This window comes from Podarcis melisellensis, assembly GCF_964234715.1.
Source record: "Podarcis melisellensis genome assembly, chromosome: 1".
NCBI lineage: Eukaryota > Metazoa > Chordata > Lepidosauria > Squamata > Lacertidae > Podarcis > Podarcis melisellensis.
The window spans coordinates 66581865-66599301 of NC_138528.1; the positions used below are offsets into that span (position 1 = coordinate 66581865).

At 40.3% G+C, this 17437-nt stretch overlaps 1 protein-coding gene across 14 annotated transcripts in view; it reads right to left on the minus strand.

Moving 5' to 3' along the window:
- The window catches only part of MICAL2 (microtubule associated monooxygenase, calponin and LIM domain containing 2), a 140633-nt gene that overhangs the window by 89902 nt on the left and 33294 nt on the right, over positions 1 to 17437 (minus strand). For all 14 annotated transcript variants that reach the window (XR_014172139.1, XR_014172140.1, XR_014172141.1 and 11 more), the window contains exons 3-12: positions 10599 to 10806; positions 9457 to 9573; positions 8703 to 8804; positions 6231 to 6386; positions 4711 to 4811; positions 3313 to 3570; positions 2063 to 2178; positions 1101 to 1227; positions 522 to 612; positions 254 to 401 (exon numbers count right to left, since the gene is read on the minus strand). Coding sequence is in view for 11 of the 14 variants with exons in the window: in XM_081926794.1 (XP_081782920.1) it covers positions 254 to 401; positions 522 to 612; positions 1101 to 1227; positions 2063 to 2178; positions 3313 to 3570; positions 4711 to 4811; positions 6231 to 6386; positions 8703 to 8804; positions 9457 to 9573; positions 10599 to 10806 (1424 nt within the window). In the remaining 3 variants the exon portion in view is untranslated. The remainder of the gene's footprint in view (positions 1 to 253; positions 402 to 521; positions 613 to 1100; positions 1228 to 2062; positions 2179 to 3312; positions 3571 to 4710; positions 4812 to 6230; positions 6387 to 8702; positions 8805 to 9456; positions 9574 to 10598; positions 10807 to 17437) is intronic.

Sequence of the window (17437 nt, forward strand, 5' to 3'; positions counted from 1 at the left end):
GATACAGTTAAAATCTCAAGTAGTAGTTCTTGGAAACTGTATACCTTGCATTTTTACTTTTTTTAGTACTGAGCCAAGGACATTCACGAAGGAAAAAACGAGCAAATACATGCTTAGTTGCAAAAAAAAGATGTTAAAAAGGGAAACAAACTCTCCTCATTGTTTTGATTGGCTTTACCCAAGTCTATACTTTTGTAGGTGGCAGAACCTGCAATTAGCTAGCATTACACATATAAAAGACATAAGAACTTACATGAGGTCAGGTCTGAAGCGATGCATAATTGCACATAAGGCAAGGCCACTCCTCCATGAAGTAGTGAGGTCCATGACACTAACATTCCTGTACCCTTCTGTTTGTTTTTGACACCAGGTTAAAAGCTTGTTTGGCCTTATATCAGATTCTGAAATAGCAGATTTTAAATATATATATATATAGTCTACTTGTCCAAAGCTACAAATCTCCCCTCCCCTCACCATTTATAGGATGTAAAAAGCATAATAACAAAACATGCATTTCATACCATGTCTTGAAAGTCCAATTGATCTTCTAATGGAGTCTGCTCTTTCTAGAGGGAATGGCTGAAGCTCATTTGTAATGTACAGATGCTTCACCTAAGGAAAGACACACCCCATAAAATACAATACTTGCTATAACAACCCTGAATTCTCAATCTGCTAATTATTCAGACACAAAATAAGCCTGTCATACCAACATTTTCCCATCAAGTAACATGAAAGGTTATCAAAATTTCTGACTCAAACCTGGAATATAAACCAGGAGCACCATGATTTATAAAGCCTGATGTGATCATCCTAATTGGGTCCGTATCTCCAAATCTCTCAAATGTTTCGCTTATACAAACATTGCTTTATCTAGGGAATTGGAGGCTGAGTGACTTTCTACAAAAGTCAGTCATTTACAGAGCATAGGTAAGCATTCACACTGCTTTCTAGAGCCTGTGGGTTGTATTCAATGTTAGTCATATTCAGAGTAAACCCTTTGAAATTAGCAGACGTAACTAAGGTTCATTAATTTTAATTGGCCTGCTCTTGAGTAGAACTTAGCTGGAGACAGGCATTTCTCATGTACCCCAGCTTACCTGATGAGGTCGAACACAACTTGAGTTCAAGTTTGGATAACGTGTTGCAGGATCAATGGTGTACTGGTCAAAGTTCTTAGTGATATTTTCAGGTGTTGTCTGAGGTAAGAGCCTATAAATGCTTTCTCTGGAAGATAAAAACAAAAGGTTGCAAGTGTGTGTGTATGTGTGCTTTCTATCTTACAGTGTTTTCTTTACCTTATGTGCTCCCTGCATATATTTAGAATGTCGAACACAATACTTGAAAACATTGTCTAAACATGATAAATGACTGGGGTGGGAACAACTGAGACAGACGTTAAGTATGTCTTCCTCAAGCAGGAAAATAGCTAGGAAGAAATAAGATTACATCACCCAAGATCATATGGCTTTGATTTTTTCCCCCTTCACACAAGGAAGCAGCTCCTTCAACCACAAAACAGCATCGGGTATAGATTCACCCAATCATTATTAGTCAGTGAGGATTCCAAGTACGACTGTACTCTCTTTTTGTCATCCACAAACATGCTTTCTCAGCCCTTATATGCCCTTTCTCTAAGTCCAGACTCTTGCCTTCATTACTCAACACACAAAATGCCATCCTAATAAATCCTCAGCAGCTCTTTGATTCTTACTTACTTATTTAGTATTCTGCCCTTCATCCAAAGGCCTCAGGGCTCTTCACAACAGAAAAACACAAAGCCTGCTGAAGACATTCTTATTTAGACATGCCTACCCAGATGTTCATAATGTCTATTTTGGTTTTGACTTTCTGTGTGTTTTAAATTATGGTTGTAATTTTTTTAATAACAATTTTACTGTTTCACCTTTTTTTTTTTGTAAACTACTTTGAGGCTGTTCTACAATGAAGCAGTACATAAATTTAAATAAATAAATAAAATGGATCAACCCAGGCCCCAGGAAAATCGAAGTTTGCTTGGTTTCACTGTAATACATGGGAAGAACAAACAAGAGATGCCAACCTTTCTGCAAGGATATCAAGTGGATGCTTTCCTTGGGCCCAACTTTTCACCATCCACGCTGTGTCAAACGCAGCCAGGAACCCTCTTGCACAACCAGTGCCCATGGGCCAGAACGGCTGTGAAATAACATCAACATATTAGATGAACTCTAACATCATGATGAAGAAGAGAAGAAGAGTTTGGATTTGGTACCCCGCCTTTCACTCCCCTTCAGGAGTCTCAAAGCGGCCAACATTCTCCTTTCCCTTCCTCCCCCACAACAAACACTCTGTGAGGTGAGTGTGGCTGAGAGACTTCACAGAAGTGTGACTGGCCCAAGGTCACCCAGCAGCTGCATGTGGAGGAGCGGAGACGCGATCCCGGTTCTCCAGATTAGGAGACTACCACTCCTAACCACTACACCACACTGAAATGACCACACAGCTATTACTGTGCTCTTCAGAATGGTAGAAAACTGTTCTTAGATACTTCAAATCAGCAACTCCACCATATTGGCATAAAACATTTAATCAATATGTCCCCTAATGTGGTGACTGGTTAAAGTATCCACTTATAAGACACATATGATATCATCCTGCCAAATGGAAAAGACAAATGCCCACAGAATGTAGGAGAGTTAATAAAAAGCTCTAGATCCACAGGGCCTATATCCATTTGCTGGTAGAATGTAAGGGATTCTACCGATGTGAGCTAACATTTCTAAATCAAACCTATTGTTTTTCATTGTAGCCTGAACAGGCAAAATTCAAATCCTATTTCTGTTCTCTTTGGAACAATGGACCCTCTCCAATGTTCCAGCTCTGCTGTCGAAACAAACCTCCATGTGCATGATGGAGCCTCCTTCACCTCTCTTTTCTCCTCCAGCTCCCCACCCCACTACCCCAATCAATCAGCTCTGGAGAGTTGGGGAAACGTCCAGAGCAGATTTGGGAGCACATGGAGATAAGGAGAGGAAACTGAAGCCCCACTGGGTCAGCAGAACTATGTGTGTGGAGCACTGGATACAACCCAATGAAGATCTTGTGTTCCATGTTATTTAAAATTAAACTCACTATGATTTGGTGCAAGCCATGGTATTTACATAAGATCCTGGAACTCCAGCTTTTAAATAAAAAATAAGTTTTGAGCTCTCATGGCTGCACAGCTTTGAATATGTAATTGCTAAAATCTCCAAGGTGTTCCATGGTATCAAAGAAGCCACCTGCCTAAACTTTTTTTTTTTAAAAAAAAGGGTGACAACGACACACTACCTCTAGTAAACTGTCTCCAACAAGAGCAACCAACAGCTGGTGTCTGTGTCTCTCTCGTATTAATGCAGCATTTTCAGAGGCATACATGGAAGTAAAATCAAACATGGCTACATCTGGTTGACCGTAGTGATTAATTGCAAAATCCAAGGCAGGCAGTTGGTAATCGGTTGCAAAATCGGCAGCTTCTCTTGCATAGGACAGCAGATTGTCTTGGTCTACGTTTTCCCCACAGAGTAGCATTTCAGTATCAATATAATCCTACATTGGAAGACAAAACTATATCATTAGAGATCTTTGGATGTTCGCACAACTGCTACACAAAAAAGATTATGATATTCCACATGGGAAGAACTGAAGGTTTGATAAGATTCAGGTTATATTCTGACTTCTTTCTTTTAAAAATGTATTGATGTATTTATCTTATGTTACTCAGTATATTTAAGTCAAGTTTAGAGACCATGATCTGGCTTTCACGCAATACTAGATTAAACCATGGATCCTTTTGCTGTCATGCTACCTAGGGATAAAACATGGTTGGGCTTAGTTATGTCTGAACCTGACCCTATTGTGTGTCTCATGCCAAATAAACCATGAACCTGGAACCAAGGTTTGATCTCGGCTTACCACTCATGATTTGTCTGGGGAAAGCAGATTACAAGGCTTGGATTGGATGTAATCCTAAGCCAAACCATGGTTTAGCCCTGTGGAGCTCAGCAGCAGCAGAACTGGGGAAAGAGTGCTGTGGTCGTAACCACACCCCTGGAAACCTGCATGTTTGTTTATTCACACTAAATCCAGGTGAAAGGATTGAAGGTAAGATCAGATTCACCCATCAGCTGATGAGAGAATGGAAGTGTGCTTTCGAATGATCTCTCCTCTATGCTCCTCCTTCAAACCACCACGATTCGAAGGAGGAAATTCAGGGTACCCAATAGAGTGCTGCAATCCTCCCATCAGCTGATGGATTGGTGGGAACTCACCTTGCTGGATCCAAGGAACAACTGGGAGCTTTGAGCTTGTTCTTTTGAAGTCCTACCCCTACACATTCACATACAGTGTCAGGTATAGGGTAATGGGTGGGGCTTCCTGAAAATGGCCTGGTGGACCACATTTGGTTTGCAGGATGTAAGTTCAACACTCCTGCGGTAATACAAAGTGTGAGTGATACGTATATATTTAAAGGTTTATTTGATTGGGATGATTACATGGTTTATTGGGTTGGATACTAGCCAAGTGCATGCTCACTCCTCACCTCTCCTCTTGTGCCCCTGGGGTAAGTGAAGCTACCTTTCTTAAACCACAGTTTCCTGTGACATCTGAAGAAGGAAACTGTGGTTTATAGGCTCCCTCCAAACTAGCATATGATAGAAAGGCCTTAACCCACATTTGAATACCTACATCGATTATGACGCCCTTCTCCAAAAGGCTCTGCTTTTTTGCAGTCATCACAAAATAGTGGGTGCTATCTTTATAGTAAACAATATTCTCCAGGTCAATTCCTAGGGAAGAAAGATATTTCACACACAAAGCACCAGAAACACAATACATTCAACAAATGACAGTTTAAACCATAATTAAAATCAGCAGTGGTTAAGAGCTTGCAAACAAATGTCATGCTATTACAAACGTACAATCTGCACAAGCATATCAGCTTGCCAGAGGAAATAATTCTCTTCCCTCTCCTCATGCTCTGCTGTGTGTGTGTGGGGGGGGGGTTTCCTCCTGATCTCTTTGGAGCCAATTTTGCGGGAGTGCAAAATGAGAAGATGAGGAAAAGCCCCAGTGTGAAAGCCTTGCACTTTGCTTCTGCTCACAATATTTGCTAGGTGACTCCCACCTTATACGACTCCCACCTTATACATTCTCTTAGAAAACAGTAATTACAGAGCCATAGATACCTCCCTAGGAAGGGAGTTCTCAATATGTGGGGCCACCACCAAAAAGGCTCTGCCACTGGCACCTGTTGATCCAACAGCTCTTACTTGCATACCAAGCAGCAGGTTCTCAGGTGCCAATTCTGAATTTCAGGCAGGCTTATAGCTATGCAAATTTCTCCTTTATCTACTTGACTTTTGGCACAAACCTGTTCCTTATTTTAGGAGAACAGAACAGTTGTAATGATTTGTTTACTTCAAAACTCCAATGCAGCTGGATCACAACCAAATTGTATCCATCTCATGTTTATTTCAAAGAATACTGTGAATTAGCTCCTGTGCAGCTAATCAGTATGGTTTTCCAGTTGTGTATTTTAATAGCTTTTATAAAGGTCATCAAAACAATGGTCTACACTTCTACTTAGCTCTAACTGGTTTGAATTTGCTCACATCTACCAGGCTCCTAATTGTACATTTAATAAATGTCTACAGTGATGCCAAAAACGAGTATGAGTAACTGAGATATATTTACAACAGCAGCCGCAGCAACAACAACAAGAGACTTCCTCTTGGTTCCTAAACTGCATTTTCACAGGAAGTTGATACACTGCGAAGGTACATTGGGCTGAAAGATGGCCAGACCCAGTTCAAAACCGGTCAGTCATGGCTCATGTTTCTTCAACTCTCAGAGTTAACAGGAGAGTTAACAGAGTCAAGCAGCATATAGCTAATCATATAGCAAGAAAAACAACAATAAGCCATAAAACATTGGCTAAATTCCATGCGCACCACACAGGCCTTAGGTACTCAGGGGGGAAAAAATCTGTGCTATTGAAAATATTTGTGTACACTTTAAGAAAAAAGCATGTAAGAGACGCAACTGGGGAAGGATAAGGATAAATATATCTGCTTTCAGTAGTCTGAAATGCAGTAATTGCCATCACTCAATTTAGTAACTGGTACAGAGCTGCTAGTGAGTTAGGTTCTCTTATTATTCTTTATTTTCCTTTGCCATGGAGGGGGAAAAAAGATCAGATAACCCACCTGTGTCTTCTTTCAGATCTTGGAAGAATTTTTGATTGAAGATGAAAGCAACACCACTGATCTCCTCCACCTTGGCTTCTGCTGTTGTATTTCTGTTTATAAAGTTGGCAGTGATTGCAATCGCCAGCTTTCCACGAAATTCCTTCCTCCTAAAGCCTAGTACAGAAAAGCAATCCAACCATCATTCGTCTGCTGCTCAGCTCTAACCAAAGTATTTTCATATGTTTAAGATGTAAAGCAAAAAGCATCATCTCTCACAGTGCAATTTTTAAATTAGCCATTTGTTCAACTCTTAGCTAATAACTGTAAAAATACAAACTTCTGGCAGTAGCTGGTTGATGGTTCTCAGTCCAAGATTATGTCTTTCTGGTACCTGTCTGGGGAAAAACTCATCCCCCACCCCAAATATTGTTTTTGAGGATCATAAATTAACATCAACTCCTACGGTGTTGCTACTGTGCGCACTTTCCTCATTCAATTATCCCAGCCAAATTCTGATTCATTGTATAATAATATCCTGCTTCACCTATTTCAAGTTCCTCCTTTCTGCTTCCCTATTACCTGTTTATTAGTTGAAACCACACCTGCTACAAAGTAGTTGCCTTATCACCCAAGGCAGATTCCTCATGTTAGTCATCTTGCCAAACCTCAATTCCTCTCCTTTTCCACCACAGGCATATTTTCATCTTTCAAAGCCTTTGTGAATGTTGTACTTACAACCCACTTAACAGCCAGGATGGGGATCCTGTGGCCCTCAAGACATTGCTTGACTACAATTCCCATCATTCCTGGTCATTGGTCATGGTGGCTGGGAGTGATGGGAACTGGAGTCCAACAACACCTGCAGGTCCGTAGGTTCCCCTTTCCTGCTTAACACTTTGTGCCTCCATTTCTGCCCATTTTCTTCCATCCTCCGCCTTGAAACCAGCCCTGTCTATCTTCCTTTGCTTCCGCATAACCCAATGCAGCATGAGTGCTGATGAGAGGTTTTTTTCCTTAAAAGTAAGAGCCACATTAGGAGTGATTTTCATGCGGGGAGATAAACGTCTTCTCCATGCTGCAGTCCTAAAGTCCACATTCAGTGTTAATTTTAAAAAAACACTGATGCTGTGGACTAGATATGCAATGAAATGTGCATCGGCCCCCATAAAGGGAGTCATGTTTCCCACGACACAGGGACCCAAACTTCTCATGATGTTCACCCGCATGATTCTTCCCCCTGTCCCAAGTGGTTTTGTTTTTGGAATGAAGAACAACAACTCAACAGAGTTGCCTGACTCCCTTACTGGTTGCCCACACAAAATGCTCCCCTCCCACAATCTGGTTTCTCACCAGTGGGGAGGAAAGTTACATGGAATACAACTGAGCCTCATGAGTCACTTGGGCTTAAGAACCCCTTAGAACTATTCAACAGGTTCAGTGCACCAATGTTTCCTAAGTGTATAAAGGACAGAGAGGAGATACACTCGTGTTCTCAAAAATGAAACAGCATGCACCAGAGTCCTACAATTCCCCATGGCATCTACTCCCATTGCCTTTGGTGTTTCACTGGCATTTGTCACAGAAAGTTCTCCTGATTCTTATCTTTTGACCCACTAAGTTCTCAACCCTGTTGCTCAGTATAAGTATCAATGTTCCTCCTTAGTTGGGCTGCACATGTAGCTGTATTGTGCCTGAGTGTATACCATCTCCCAGCAAAAGAATCATTTGGTTAACTGCTAACATGCAGTCTAGTATTACTTGATAAACCAAATTTTTTTAAAAAATCACCTAATTAAGTCCAATGGGAGTACATACTTAACTAGGTTGGTTCATGTGATATGGCTAGCAAGAACTGCTCAACTAATGTCTCATTGAGAGAAGCCGACTCAGAGGCTTGGAATTTTCCCTAATTATTATTTTGCAGCTATTGCAACAGAATATTCCTTTCCTTCAGCTGTTTCTTCTTCCTCAAATCCTTGCCCTAAGTGACTGTTCTTAAAATTATATCTTCCTAATTATTCCTTCAGACATCTTCATCAGATCCCCAGCAGGCACTGTAGGTGATGATTATTTTGAATACATATGGCCTACAACACAAAATGTAGGCGATTGTTGACTGCTTGTGCCGTTCCTGATAAAACCATGAAACCTTTCTCTCAGGTATTATTCCACAATGTAAAAAAATAAATAAATAAAAATCCACAAGCACAATGTGATACATTGCTGTTAATGTATTTTATGATGAATTGTGTTTTAACTTGGTTTTTAATGCCACATTTTATAAACATTGTTAGCTGCTCTGGTTTTGTTTGAAGGCAAGTGGAATAAAAGCAGTATATATGACAATACAATGACTTTTAAAAGCAAGAACGTAACTTTTCTGTAAAAAACTAAAAAAGCAGTAATTTAAAACCAGTCATTATCCCACTCTACTGCCATTCCTGTAGTAAGAAAACAAGTAGGCATTTTGCTACAACTTTTACAACATACCTTCCAAGCTGTTTCTGCGGCCGTCGGCACCAATAACGACATCAAATTCATATTCTGACAAAGGATGATCCATTGGGAGAAATTCAGCACGCCAACCTATTTCTGAAAGCAGTAGGTCAGTCAGCCACACAAGTGGTCAAACAGTGAGTAATTCAAACTGCATTGTCAACACCTGTGGGCTCCATGTATCAGCTCCAAGCAACACGAGAGAAGTCCATGTAAGGACTGCACAGCACGGCCAGGCCTACCATGAGGTAAACTGAGAAAATTACCTCAGGTAGCAAGAGGACAGCATATTTAAACCGCAGCTCACATCCCTATTGTCATTGCCTGTTGTTCTGAGGAAAGGGGCCCTTCCACAGAGAGAGGCATACTAGGTTAGGTGGTCCATGGATGCTAAACATTTTTTATTTTAAGTTAAAAGTTGCTAAAATAAAATTAAGCTTTCAACTAATTTTGAAGGAGAATTTCTAGCCGTGGAAGCAAAGCCAAGGCAGTGCAATCACCCTCTTGCCCAGAAAACCTTGCTCCAGGCATCCTTGAACGTATTGGAGAAAACATTCAAACTCCATCAAAGCAAACTGAACTGAAGTTTATTTGGCATAAGGTATAGCCAAAATGCCAATAGAAAGAGACCAAACAGATTTAAATTAAATGCGCTCACTCACACCAAGCAGAATACCCAATTCCTTAAGGTTTAAACTGATCGCCTTATTTCTGTGCAATACTTTTCTTAACGAAAGTCATGCCGTACTTTGATTTTCTTGATCTTCAGGAGGTTCCAAAACTTTCACAAATTCTAAATTCACGTGGATTTCAACTCCCAACATAAGTGCAACCTTGAAGAGGATGAGCTGAAGCTGCCTAATACCTGCAAAAGAGAAACAATAGGGTTATTTTAGGATGTGCATTAGTCAACATTTGAACGTACGTTTCATTGCAGTGGCAGATATACTTGTTTCCTAATACAGTGAAGGCCTTCAGAAGAAAAAGCACTCCAATGTTGCTATTTTCAGTTTAGCCAACTGATTTGCTAATTCGTGGTTTTCTTTCTCTTTTTTTTAAGTATCCTGGATAACTTTACCAGCAGGGTAAAAGGATACCAGGAATCCACTATATACAAATCTAAGCAACTGCAATACACAGAGAGAAAGAGATTTAACTAGAATAATTCTATGTTTTTTAAAAAATTAATTGGGTGATACCTTAATCCATGCTGATCACAACTCACTAGCTCTCAGCTTATTTCGGTGTCTGTCTGTGTGTGTGCACTTAAGAAATAGAAAAAAAGGTAGCTAACTTTTTTCAGTCTAACAGCCACAAACCAGCAGTCGCCATGGCAAAAGTGAGCATGAACACTCCACACCAACTCTCTCTCACATACAGCTATCTGATTTATCCATTGTTTTTTGTGACCTGCCTTGAGCTGAGGTTCTTGAGGAAAGATGGGATATAAATATATAAATAAATAATAAAACATAAATTTGAAAAATGAGGGCTGTCAACTTAACCTTCTTGAAAATTTGAAGAAATGTGTTGGCATTCAATTTATACAAAACTTGCTAAAAATATGGGTAGGGGACACCTGCTAAAAGGAGTGGGATGCCATGTTCCGTTCTCTATATACTGAAACATTTCTTTCATCTTCTTCCAAAAATACCCAGCATGGGCTGTTTCCTACAGTGGATACAGGCTTCATAGGTTAAATCTGTTGTGATATACTGGTATACCATATCAGGAGAAGAGCTACCACCCTGCACAAGCTCAAATGAATTCAACAGAAGGTGTCTGCACACAGCTGTGTAGTGACCTACAGCCAATATTCCTGCCGTGTAGCTAGAGAAGTATTCACACTGAACGTTCGTGCAATATCCATTCTTAGTTAATGATACTTACTAATGTGATCAATGGATCCTCCACAGAACTTTCCATAGAATTTCTTTGCTCCTAGGCTTCGAAGATCATGAATAGTAAAAGGCCAGAGGTGAAGCACATTGTTTCTTGAAAAAGTGTCTCGTTTCTCCACAACAACGACTTTGGCTCCTAGAAAGGCAAGTTCTATGGCAGTCCGCAAACCACAGGGTCCACCTCCAACAATCAAACACTGCAGGAGGAAACAGAGAAGATATTAAGATATCTGAAAATATTTTATACATGTTTTGATACGATTTTAATTCATGATGCTCCACAATCAGGAGATGATTTTGAGAAATCTTCTCATACATTCAATCCAAAACAAACTTAATCAAAAATTGGTCAATCAATTCAGAGTTGTGTTCTCAGACTCAGCCTTTCCACTGAGTTCCATGATGAAAGAAATGTCCCAAACAAACAAAAAAACAAGACAAAGGGTCAAAATATTCTTACACTGGTTAACTAGTCCATTTAAGGATGATTGCTCTCATGTAACCTTCCTTGGGACCTTAAGGAGAAGGGCAGGGCAAAGAATCTTACACAAATAATTAAAATGCAAAGCGGGCTTGGCTTAATTCTAGAGAACTTTCTAGGCTCTCCTTTTCAGAGCAGGGGTGTCAGCTTCTATCGTAAGAAAAGGTAGCAAATGACTCAATTATATGGATGGACAAGACTGAGTCCAGGATACTATCAAGACTGGGAAAAGCAGGACAGTTGGCAGGAGTTTAGGAAGTTTTTGCAGTAAATTCTTTCTAATTAACATGAGAACTCCGAGTTAATGCATTTGCAGCTTAACAGTGGTACACAGTATTTTGTTGTACTCAACAAATGCATACCATAAATGGTTTCATCCACTTTGAGTCCCCAAGCAAACAAAGATCTATGTATATAAACAATGGCAGTTACCAAAAGCGACTCATTCAAACATAGGCCTTCCAGTGAATAATGTCTTCATCCCTCCAGACAAGAGGAAAAGCCCCACCTATTTGCTCCAAAGCACTTCAGGCACAAAACCTTTTAAAGCCATAATCTGGGGTTACCATCTAGCAACGTATTTATCTTTGCTTCAAATGTATTTGCTCTTTGATTTATTTGTGAAGATCTCCTATTGAAGCACAGTTTACACATGGCAATGTACCGCTGATATTTAAATATTCTGGAGACAAAGCAGCAGGGCTCTTGACAACACTGAATCCAGGAGTGCTTAGACTTTTACCTATATTAAATTATGAAAAGGACAGAACAAGAATTGCGAAAGGAGGAAAGAAGCCAAGCCCTTAGAACTCAGGTTACATAAGGAAATAAATGCAACCACTGAGCTGTGCTTTTTAGAAACTTCTGGACTAGGCTAAATATGCCAGAGTTCCTCTTTTGATCCTAGCTGAGTCCACTCACAAGTAGTGGTAGGGTAGAGATAAAATGCTAAAGCAACCTGCAAAAAGCAGAACAGCTGGATCCCCTCCAGCACCATTCCTAGGATCTGTGCACGCAGCCTTCTGGTTCCTAGTGGCCTCGACCAACAGTTTGAGGTGGGAATGAATTTTGGCTTCAGTGCTTCTGGCTGAAGATTTTGCCTCCCACCAGTTCACTCACTTCTGCTTGCTGGGTTGGAATTCAGAGAAGAGAAAGGCATTTTAAGAATGGCTTTGAAAACTACCTGCTGGCTTTTAAATTATGGTTATATTTATGCTATTGGTATACCCAAGCCAGCTGGAGGGCACTAGGTTTCCATCTCTGGTCTACAAAGACCATCCACATGTTGATCACAACTAGACACAAGTCCAGTTCAAGTGTTGCCATGTGTGGCTCAGCAACTGCATGAAGGGGGCAGTGGGAGCAAACAACCGAGCTCTGCACTCCTCCACTCTATGTTCATCATTGTTTCCATCATCCTTCAACTCACTGAGGACACCTGTGTGGTATGGGAAGACTTGAGAAGACTCCCTACTCCCATTTCAGGATTCGGGAAAAGCAGGGCTCTAAAATGCTTAGATTTCACACGTACAGAAGGCTCCCTGCTTCAGAAGGTCACCTTTCATGAGTTGGACCGTGAGGTGACAGCATACTCATCCCCACTGCTCCCCCCACCTACATGTTTGCTGAGCACAACAAAGGTAATACACAAGTACTGAAGAGGTAATATGGAATCCGATTTGTTACTCATTTGTAGTGACTGCCATGTATTCGGCTATTTAGTTTCTTTCTCTGATGTGGTTATAAATGGTTATATAGTTTCTTTCTCTGATGTGGTTATAAATACTGCTGCTTTTCATGTGTATTTTAAGTGTATATTGTTCAACACTTTGATATTATTTGAGTAAGATTAGAAATAATCCAAAATAAAATAAATAATCCATTTCAATTCAATGTATTTCTTAACGCAGGTTAGTAAAAGTAAGGCAAAAATAGAGGATCTAATTTTTGATTTGAACTCAGGGAAAACATAAAAGAAACAGATTTCACTTCCTGATTTCAGCTGAACTTAGTACAGTACTCACAAGCCCTAACTATTTCTACCCACTTATAATCTTCATTAGATAATCACTCAGATAATCCCCCATACTCTATGAAACCCCCAAATTGTGAATTTACTATGATACTAGGGTTGTCAAAGTGAAAAGTTGTTGAGCTTCCCTCCCCCCCAAATAAGCAAACAAATTAGTTCCTATAGGGCTTTTTGCATATATGTTGTTCAAAACCCATTATATGATTCCCAAGGGACGCTGGGAGATGAGAGACCTGCAAAAGTTGTCATCACCATGGCTCCCCCTCGCTCAAGTCCTCTGCATGTGCCAGACAACTGAAGAGGTGTCCCCATCTTGCTGGCTTTTAAAAATATATAAATTGCTCAACCCTCCAGAGATTTAGAGGGTGCAGAGAATGAGAGGAGAGGAGAGCAGGCATTATTTCTCTGCATTGGCCCTCTTTATAGGAGAGAACTACAGATGTCAAGCACGTCAGAGGCTGCACCTCAAGAGAACAAGAGCTGGGTCTGAATGGAAGCTGTTACCCATTTGCCATCCAGAGTGGTCTAGACATGATAGTTTCCTACTCCCCTGCAGGTATTTGAATATTCCAGTTTCATATAAATCCATAATTTGATATTCAGTACAAAGCTAAGCATCCTGAAAATCTCATACTTCATTTTGGTATACAGGTTTCTAATCCTCATAGACTGCAAAGGTAAGCTTGAAACTATGTTGATTAATATTTTTCTAATTAACATTTGCATTGCTGAACCTCCTTTTTATTTCCCTTGGGGGAAATCCTGCATTTTGCTGTTAATTTAGAAACCAATACCCAGAATGAAACATGCATGCACAATCAAGCCTATTGTAAGCTTTCACACAATTGTGTCCCTTCACCCACAGAAGGCTTTTAGCTCTAGTGGAGTTTTCAGAGAATGGACGGGAAAGCGTTGCATTCTCACAAGTTGCCATCATTTGATACAATTTTTATTGCATGATGGTAGAATACAGAAATTTGGGCAAACACTTTCTGGAGAGACTTCCAGCCTAAGTACTCAGTACCATCACGATAAAAGGCAATTACTTCACAGGATAAATTGAGACTTCCATGGAATTAATCCAATTTGTTTCCAATGAACAGCAGCTGCTACAGCAACTAAAAAGGAGGCAGTTAAGCAATGCTTCAGTGAGAAGTCTCTAACCTCTGCCCTACAAGAGAGCCTTTTCATACTTTAACCCTATATGTAGAAATTGAAGAATTTTTGGCAAAAGTCTCTTCCAAAAGATTCATAAGACTTACTGCTCCTTCAGCTGATGCTTCTATTTTAGAACCTAAGCCAGTCAGTAGCAGACTGTGAATTATCATGAGTGAACTAAAATACAATATAATTGCTTAATATAATGTGAGAGATAATTCAAGAATCTATTTTTACTTTTAAATATTACTAATACCAGCTGCGCATCAGTTTTTCTTTGAGACACAATTAAACAAAAACAAATCTAACTAGATTCATCAACACATAACAGTGTTTGAATACTATTTAGGGTATCAGACAACAAATCATTTACGTTAATAATCCTACTACAAAGAAATCAATGAATCTGTTTTACGCATTTACAACTTGTTTGATACTTTATGAAACCTTTCCTGCCTGGACTGCCACCTTGTTGCTTGGCGATAAATGCAAGCAACTACTACACAGGTCAAAATCACTAGCAGGCATACCTCTTTATGACTGTCATTTGTAGGTACAGATATGTCATGGGCACTGGGTGGAATTTAACATCACACTACTGCAAATGTTCTATCTGCACAAGTGTATCAGTTTGCCAGGCCCAATAACACCCCCTTTGCATGCTGTTCTGGGGGAGTTCTCCTGAACAACAACCCCCTCCCAGTCAATTTCAGGAGGTGCAAGTAAACGGGAGAAGGAGAGAAGGGAAGAGAAGTTACTTATTTTCAGTGGACTCAAGGAACTATAGTTTGTTCTAACCACACTTTTTAAACCTTGTTTTAACTATTGGTCCAGCAAGAAACTTCCCTCATCATTTACTCATTACAATCAAGACAAACTGCATTTATCCCACCTCCCCAGTCTCAAAGTTTTACCCCACATGATACATTGATGTCCCATCTCCACTATTGACTTCATTCATCACCTGACCTTGCTGTGTCTCCCTTCTAGAAAGAATGTGTTTTCTATGTAACACCTGGTAGATGGTGTTTTGATGTTCAAAAATCAACCCCACTTATTCTATTTTTAAAACCCCCTGGAAAAAAGTTAGCTGAACTGTCTGAAACCATAGCCAACTGCCTCACAGAATCAGAGTTGGTAGGATATAAATTATATACTTACAAAGCATCTGTGCTATGCATGATCTGCAGTGGTCTCATTATGCAATAATCAAATGCCAGAAAAAACTGCTCTCACTGATGTAATTTAACCTAATTTAATGCTTTAAAACAATATGTACCAAGAGTCTAATACATCACTCCATTTTCAGAAAATTGAGTCTCCTATGTATCCTTTCATCACTGATACTTGTCAAAACAAGAACTAGCTCCTTAAAAAAAACACCCTAATGCATGAAAACTAAGCCACAAGCCAATCTAAACACAAAAAATAAATGTGGTGTGATTTTGTCCTTCTGCAAACATTTTTGTTCAAATGACTTAACAGCCTTTCGATCTACCAACCGCCAGAAAAGAAAATATATAGAGATACAGAACAAAAGGTGTGCTTAGATAATCTCAGTTATAAAAGCCAGTCATACCAACATCTCAGTTATAAACCACCAACTGTAAAGTCCAATCATACCAACATCTCTCAAACAAGTCTCTTTTTAACAGTGTGCTGCCAGATTTGAATCATGACTTAAAAAGTTACCAAGACATTATCCTACCAAGCCCAGAAATGCTTCAATTTATATTTTCACTTGGTTGTAAGAAAGAATCTCAAACTTGAGTCAAATCATTGCTGAGACAGGTCATTCTCTAGTTGGCTAGGACAGTGGTTCATGGTACCAGTGTGTCGTGGCACCCTGGGGTGCCTTGAATGATGGTCAAGGGTGCCATAGGCAATACTGGCCACTGTCCCTTCCCTTCCCTCCTTCCTCTGATGCCCTCTCACGTCTCTGCCTCCCAATGGCTTGCAAAGCTGTTTATTGCAGCAGCCCTGGCTATAATCTCCACAGGCAAATGGTGCCTCAGTGAGGCACCTCTCTTGGGAGGAGGGGTAGCTTAGAGGTCAGGGACAGAAACAGCAGCTGCCTGGAGGACTCCCAAGCAGAGGGGAGATGAAAGGATGCTAAGGGAACACACCACAAGGGAAGGTGTTCAAAAAAGGGTGAGAGGCTGCCAGCTCTGCAGGGAAGGAGTGACATAACTGGGCTCCCGAGCCCCACAGGGGTGCTGCAGACAGAATGTAGTTGTCAAGGGAGCCGTGGACTCAAACAGGTTGAAAACCTCTGCCTTCTAAGTTCTGAGTTTCCTACCACATCACATCCATCTAAAATAGGCTGCTTTCCAGCCTACTTATTGGCCATTACATTCTGCTCCACTATTGAGCATCATGGCATCTCCTGCCTGAAATTAACCCTTGATGCTATACAATGCTTCCTGTTGCTTGAGCTCCTTCACTAAACATCTTGCTTTACTCCTTACTAAGCACTTCATAGCTTGCTGTCAGCAATATATAGTGTGGATGGTTTCAACGTCACTCTTGAGATACCAACCCCCTTTTATTTTCTGCTGAGTGAAATAGGTTTCTTCCTAAAATAATTTTATCAAAAACTGTTTGTTGCTTTACTAAAACCTTTAATAAAAGCATAAAGAAAACATGGATTGAAGTCTTGTTAGTCACGCCACACTTCAGCACCATACTACTCTAGCCAATATAGGGAGTAGGTTATGGCACCTAAAGTCCAAAAGTACAGTGGTACCTCGGGTTAAGAACTTAACTCGTTCCGGAGGTCCATTCTTAACCTGAAACTGTTCTTAACCTGAGACACCACTTTAGCTAATGGGGCCTCCAGCTGCCGCCGCGCCACTGCCACACAATTTCTATTCTCATCCTGAAGCAAAGTTCTTAACCTGAGGTACTATTTCTGGGTTAGCAGAGTCTGTAACCTGAAGCGTCTGTAACCTGAAGCATCTGTAACCCGAGGTACCACTGTATAAAAGTAATATTTAGTGGAGGCAGCCAAACAAAAAAATAAGGTATCTACTTGGTGGCAGGAGTGAAGTTAAGTAGGAATGGTTTGTTTATCTAGTTCGCTTGGCTCTCTTCCCTCTCAAAAGGCAGACTACAGGTGTGCTGTCATACCAATATTTTAAAATGTGACAACACTTTT